At 45.7% G+C, this 6,975-nt stretch overlaps 1 protein-coding gene across 1 annotated transcript; it reads right to left on the reverse strand.

The window, feature by feature from the left end:
* Positions 1-4,788: 4,788 nt before the first annotated feature.
* LOC143012178 (uncharacterized) lies at positions 4,789-6,130 on the reverse strand. Its single transcript, XM_076165222.1, has 2 exons — positions 5,982-6,130; positions 4,789-5,784 (listed from the first exon to the last, which is right to left on the reverse strand). Exon 2 carries the CDS (start codon positions 5,738-5,740, stop codon positions 4,979-4,981), a length of 762 nt encoding a protein of 253 aa, XP_076021337.1. The 5' UTR covers positions 5,741-5,784; positions 5,982-6,130; the 3' UTR covers positions 4,789-4,978.
* Positions 6,131-6,975: the final 845 nt, after the last annotated feature.

Consider the following 6,975-nt stretch of genomic DNA (forward strand, 5'->3'; position numbering starts at 1 on the left):
GGCGGTAATCAGATACAGTGGACTGATTGTGGAATAAATGACCCGGGGCAGTCCAGCTGCACTGGAGTACGGTTTCACCGTTAAATGATGATGTCACCGCTCCCATGTGACAGGGCTCAGTTTCACTGTCAGATCAATTATTCACAGCGTTTAATTGGATCAGCTGAATCCAGATCGCTCCAGGGATCCATTTCCAGTAACAGCAGCTGCAAATAAACCCTGAGCCAGCACACAAGACATAAGGCTCCAGATCGATACCCGCAGACGACGACGACACACCTCACTGACTTTACAAACTTACCCAAATGACGTGCAACATTATTTCAACAACACAAAACAATAGATATATTAAAGACTACATTATTTGTTGTAGATTAATCTGGTCAGCTCAACATTTATGTTATACCCTAACCCCCCCTGCCCCTTAAGGTAGTCGTTGTGGAGGTTATGATCTCAGAATGTTGGGTGAAAGCCAATCCGTGATGATGCTGTGTTCATTAATCACACAGTCATGTACAGTGGCGTATGCAGCCTCTTAGTCATCAGATATTCCCCTGGCCTTTGCTGCCCTCCCGCCTCCCACTCAGTTCAGGCCTCCCAATCAAAGGTGGGCTTTGTGTGGGGGGTCAGAGCCAACCAGGACAGCCATAACCGTACTGGGTTTCAAGATTCAGACTACAGGGCAGACAGAGAGCCTTCCATTCACAAGGCAGGGATCAAAACACAAGGCCTAGATCTCTGTGGAAAAGGAGAAAGAGCAGCCCATTCATCTTTGATCTGAGGATGGAAGTCACACATGTGAAGGTCTTGGCAACGTTGCTTTACTATTTGAAAACAGTCAACTCTGGTTGAACATGAAACCTACACTGTTTATGTAGTGTTTTTTTTTTAAATGTACAGTTTAAGCCTTTCCTAACCCCCTTACAAAGTATCTCTACAGCATTGCTTGCGTTCCTTTCATAGCCAAAAGCTTGTCAATGCTATGTAATATCACTGAGTATGTTTAAATGGAAGCAAATAAACTGTGGCGTAATTCAAACACAGCATACATGTAAGTGAACGAAAGCTTACTAATAGCTAAAGTTGAGGATTTAAAAGATTTACTAACTCCTGGATCATGGAATTGCTCTGAAGGCATGAATACGTGTCTTTCATTCACTTCATGTATGCAGTCGCAAACCACCTACAGAGGCAGAATTCACAAAGTCCCGAGTGTCTTTTGGCAGGTTGACAAACACGATCTCGGGTAAAAGAGCAACAAAATGACCTTACCCCATGAAAGCGTTCATGTTGTAGCCTTTAACAGGCAGAGTATTGCCTTCTTTGACTGTCATCGACTTGCCATCAGTTTCCACCGCACTGCTCCGCCTCAGGGGTCCAAAGAAATAATTTCAAATGGAACCACCACGTATCATTAATGGGTTTATTGTAAGCCTGACCTTTAAACCTCCATTAAGTGATATTTCTCATATTACTGAATCAAATAACTGGGTAATGTGAAGGCTTGTGTGTATTGATGTATCCTTTGAGAATTATTACCCAACTCTTCAGCTCTACGGAGACTTAGTCTGTTTTGGAGGGTTTGTTTTCCTTAACACTGTGTAGTCGCCTTTCAGTGGTTCCCAGTAACCGCTAGTATGAAATGGGGGGCAACTTCTTGTTTGCTGGTAAAGAGATTTAAGCAATTAGAAGCGAACGACTCTTAGCTTAAGTTGTGTTGTTGTGTAAGTAAGCACATGTTCACAAACCTCCATAAACTCAGTCTGTGAGTAACTCAGTTTTAAAACACTAGAAGGAGATGCATTGGTGAAGAAGAAGCATTATGCTCACCAACAACTGCAGCGTCCAATACTTTTGATCCAAGGCGCGAATGCAGGCGCGAATAACAGAAATAGTAACGATTGCATTCTATTTGGGTGTTGCCGCATTAGAGCAAACACCAAGAGCACTGATCAATGTTTCCCAGCATCTTAATTCTACACAGGCAGCGTCCAGTGACACCACATGGCACAGTGACCTTGTGACCGGTGACCTCTCTGTGTTTCCCATCAACCTGAGGGGGCCTTGGAGCAGAGACTTAGTTAATCGGCTTTGTTCACCATTCAACCGCGGTGCCTATTGATCTGGATAGACACTGATCCGGTGTCCATTTAGGAGCCGGGCTGAGTTAGCGGGTCATGTGGGTAAATGTTGACTGGAGTTGAGTTTGGAACAGGCATTCCCATTGTCTTAGATTTGGAATGTGGTTCTTTTGGCGAGTTAGGGTCATGGAAACAATAGACTGAGTCTTCAATGAGGATTAGCTAAGTTTACGTTTTAGCCACTTTGAAGCATATAAGGCCTAAAAAAAAACTGTAAAACAACCAGCTTCTATATACTTTGTGCGTCTGTTGTACCTACAGTTTAAGTTCGTTCTTGTAGTTAGCTAATCCCCAACACATCACAGTAACCACACCAGCACTGTACCATCCCACCACGGGCACATTCTATGTCTGACGTCCCATATGAATGACCAAACATTATGGCTCGCACTGTGACGAGTCAAGCGCAAAATTAAATCTCATATTTCATAACATGAGGGAACAGCACATTGTGCCAAACGCAGCATTTCACGTGCCTCTTTATTATTTCAGAGCCAGCCAGTAAATCCCACAAGGACGTCTCTGCTGACCTAACATTACGCTCCTTTCATCACATACCTATATTGAATATGTAAACTGTCCCAGTCCGACCATCTTCAGCATCTTCAATAACGTGACAGCCATCTACAGTGGGATGCTAATCACTACGGTATCCATGCTGCCATGCAAAGCATTTTTCAATGTAGCTTTTGCACTAACTTCGTCTGTTTCCAAGTATCTTAGTACAAACAGTACAGTCTAGGTTTCCTTGGTTTACAACTATAAAATCAGATAAATATAAATAAATACTGAGATTGTTATGGAATACTTTGCATAGAGAGAGATTTTCACCTTACTTTAAACATTGTTATCCATATTTTTCTGGTTATTTCCCCCTAGAAAATACCTTCACTGCAGTTAGCTACTGTATCTCAGGAGCTTGGCGTGTAGCTAGCTACTTTAGTAAGAGAGTAAATTGGGTACAGTTTAAATACTTCTAAATAGCTTGTAGCTTGAAAGCAGTGACAAGCAAATTAAACTCCCATACCAATGTTTTGTTAGCTCCCCTAGCATCTAACAAAGTGTTGGATTTGGACGACGTGGGAATGAGAAGCTTTCCGAGGCTTCATGTACCATTTCAAGGTAGCTTTCCCAAAACAGCTGATTTGGCTGCGTCTAACATTATCTATGCTTTGCTCACTGCACAGGAAGGACCAAAGACCAATGTGTGTCCTCAAGAAGCACCGTGAGCTCCAGATGGAGCTAATCATTAGCTGCAGCCGTGATAGCTTTGTGTAAGTGTTGACGTTTCACTGTGCAGTCACGTTGTCCTGTGATGCTGCTTTGTGCCACTTCTCTATTTTGTTGCCTCTACTTACATCACACACAGCCTTTCCCTCATTTGGTGCTGACAGTCAAAGTTTAGTTTTGTCTAGCCGCATCACATTTTTGTCACTCTGCTGCAAATCACCATAAGCACGTGTCCTGATCTGCTGATATTTGAATATTTTAGTCACATACTACAGCGTGGAGAGCTGGTGAGCATATGACAAAATGCTCTGCATATTTTTGTTCACTTATGTAACAGTTCTCTGTGGTGCCCTGGGCTCTGACAGGTCTATTTCAGAGCCTAGAAAGGGCTCTGAGATGAGGCTGCTGTCACTGCTGCCGACAAATCCTTGGAAACAGAATGACTAAGAGGAAGATTGTTCTGGGAAATACATTTCCTCTGTTAATCATTTAATCAGTGCCACACCTTGTTTTGTTTGGGGCCATGCTCCACAACTCTATTCTACTGGCCAGACAGGCATTCAGAGTGAACATGATTGCTGCCTTACATAACTGAGTCATCACCGCAGCCCTAATGTAAAAAAACACACAACCAAACAAACTCTTTCATAACACAGCTTGGCAAGTGAAAAGAGGGCAATAGAAAGCAAGGACAGACAGAGCAGACATTGGGTTAAATATATTAGAGCTGCAAAACTGAATAAGGGCAAAGTGGAGCTCAAATGGAACAGACGAGCCGTGGCACCTCCAGGGCAGTTATGAGACTCGCCGTTACGCTGATATGATTTTCCACTCTGATGTTTTCATGAAGCGTTTCTATTTCTGCACTGTCCTCCCCTCACCTTTGCTAACCAAGCATACAAACATCAGAACATACTCAGCACATTCCACATTCACATGCACATGCATGTATGCACACAGTGAATCTACAGTTACAACAATTTGAGAATATTTCTTTTTTCTGGTGATTGAGTTTACCTATTACTTCAGAGAGGAAATAGAAGTAGACTTAGAAGGATTTCACACATATCCCAGCACACAGCAGCAGAGTCCTTTTCCCGTAGTTTTCATGAAAGAGTAATCAGGGTTGAGTAACACTGGCATTGCGTACTTCGTCTTCGTTTTCCCCGTCGGACCACATGTGGAAATAACAACCGCACGAAAAGTCGTACAACGGAGATGCATAAATCCCACTCTCATCTCCCACAAAGCACAACAAATCCCACCCCATCACGCTGATGTCCCACACACATACTTAGCCCCCATGGCAACAAATATTTCATTTTCTACTTCTTCCCTTATTACATTACATTACGATCATTTAGCAGACGCTTTTATCCAAAGCGACTTACAATGAGTGTGTTCAACAAAGGTAGATAAAAGAACTTCAGGTCACAAGAAATCGTAAGCGCATTTCCTTCCTAAACCAACAGCTAAGAGCATAACTAGAGCTAGAGTAGAAGTGCAATAAGTTAGGTACTATGATGAATGAGAAAAAAAGGACAGATTAGAAATGAAAGATTAGAAAACAAGAGCATCAGAAGAGCTAGGACAGAGTAGGTGATGTCCTAAGAGGGAGGATCCGGGTAGTGTTTCTTGAAGAGATGGGTCTTCAGCCTGCGGCGAAAGATGGGCAGCGACTCCGCTGTCCTGACATCAGTCGGGAGATCATTCCACCACTGAGGTGCCAGAACAGAGAAAAGCCGTGACCGCATCGATCGCAAGCAGGGGCCGCTGAGCGCCGGGGCAGCCAGTCGCCTGGAGGCAGCAGAGCGAAGTGGTCGGCCGGGGGTGTAGGGCTTGACCATAGCCTGGAGGTATGAAGGAGCTGTTCCTTTCACTGCCCTGTAGGCTAGCACCAGAGTTTTAAACTGGATGCGAGCAGCTACGGGGAGCCAGTGTAGAGAACGGAGAAAGCAAGTTGTGTGGGAGAACTTGGGAAGGTTGAACACCAGACGAGCAGCAGCTTTCTGGACGAGCTCCAGAGGTCTGATGGCGGAAGCCGGGGCGCCAGCAAGGAGGGAGTTGCAGTAGTCCAGGCGGGAGATGACAAGAGCCTGGATCAGCACCTGCACTGCCTTGTCGGTGAGGAAGGGACGAATCCTCCGGATGTTGTAGAGGAGGAATCTGCAGGAACGCGTCACCGAAGCGATGTTTGCCGAGAACGACAGTTGGTCGTCCAGGGTCACACCCAGATTCCTCGCGGTCCGCGTAGACGTCACCACGGAGTCATCTATGGTGATGGCCAGGTCTCGGTGCGGGCAGCCCTTCCCTGGGAGAAACACCATCTCAGTCTTGTCCAGGTTGAGCTTCAGGTGGTGCTTCGACATCCACCCCGAGATGTCTGCCAGGCAAGCAGCGATGCGCGTCTCCACTTGGGCGTCAGAAGGAGGAAACGACAGAATCAGCTGGGTGTCATCAGCATAGGCATAGGTAGGAGAAGTTATGGGAGTGGATAACCGAACCAAGAGATGTTGTGTAGAGGGAGAAAAGAAGAGGGCCCAAGACCGAACCTTGCGGAACCCCAGTGGTGAGCCTACGTGGCTTCGAAACAGAACCTCTCAGTGTTACCTGGTAGGAGCGACCTGTCAGGTAGGACGCGAACATGGAGAGCGCAGAGCCAGAGACACCCATTCCCTCAAGGGTAGAGAGAAGGATCTGGTGGTTCACCGTGTCGAATGCTGCAGACAGGTCCAGGAGAATCAGGACAGAGGAGAGAGAGTTCGCTGTGGCAGTTTGGAGTGACTCGGTCACTGCCAGGAGGGCCGTCTCGGTCGAGTGGCCCACCTTGAAGCCGGACTGGTGGGGGTCCAAAAGGTTGTTCTGGTGGAGGTACAGGGACAGTTGGAGGGAGAGCACCAATCTGTGTGTTTGTGTTGCAAATACTCTCATCTCCCCCAGCCAAGTCTGCCCTGCCCCCGTCAGACGGCAAAACGCCTGCATGCGTAATTTTATGGCTGCAGGGTTGAAGAAGAAAAAGTAACAGTTAGTTTGTCTGCATGTGTGCAAAGTCGACGTGTGCCAACTTGTTCGCTGTTTCTCACATTTGTAGATGTGTGTGAGGAATGCCTTTGTGTTTCCGCATAGCTGGCGAAATCTCCACGTCCTCACAGGCAGGGGTCAAAGGTTACAGCTCATATTGTTCCAATATGGAAACCGGTCTACCAGCTTTGCAGCACAAAGAGTAGCCACACTGAACTCTTTGTCACAGCTGTCAAAGATCAAAGTCAGGTCAACAACGATACCTTCCAATTATTTAACATAGATTTTTTGGCCTATATCATGAATCCTTGCAACATAATCAGTCTTTAAACCAGTTGGACAGACATTTTAATTTCTGGCAGCAAAAATACATGAAAACAACTCTTTCCCTCCTCTGTCTGACATCTTTAAAATAGCATCACAACCATCTGGCTGAGCTCCAGCTGTTACGAGAAGATGAAGAGGAAGAGATAGAACTGCAAGAAGAGGGCGGGATGCATGAAAGGACAAACATGGAGGGAGAGAGCTGGCGAGGAGGAGGAGGGGTATCTGCTGTAAAATCCAGTTATGCAACCCTTTGCTA

The sequence above is a fragment of the Genypterus blacodes genome, unplaced genomic scaffold (genome assembly GCF_046128005.1).
Source record: "Genypterus blacodes isolate CSIRO-AG114 ecotype Tasmania unplaced genomic scaffold, CSIRO-AGI_Gbla_v1 ptg000012l_1, whole genome shotgun sequence".
NCBI lineage: Eukaryota > Metazoa > Chordata > Actinopteri > Ophidiiformes > Ophidiidae > Genypterus > Genypterus blacodes.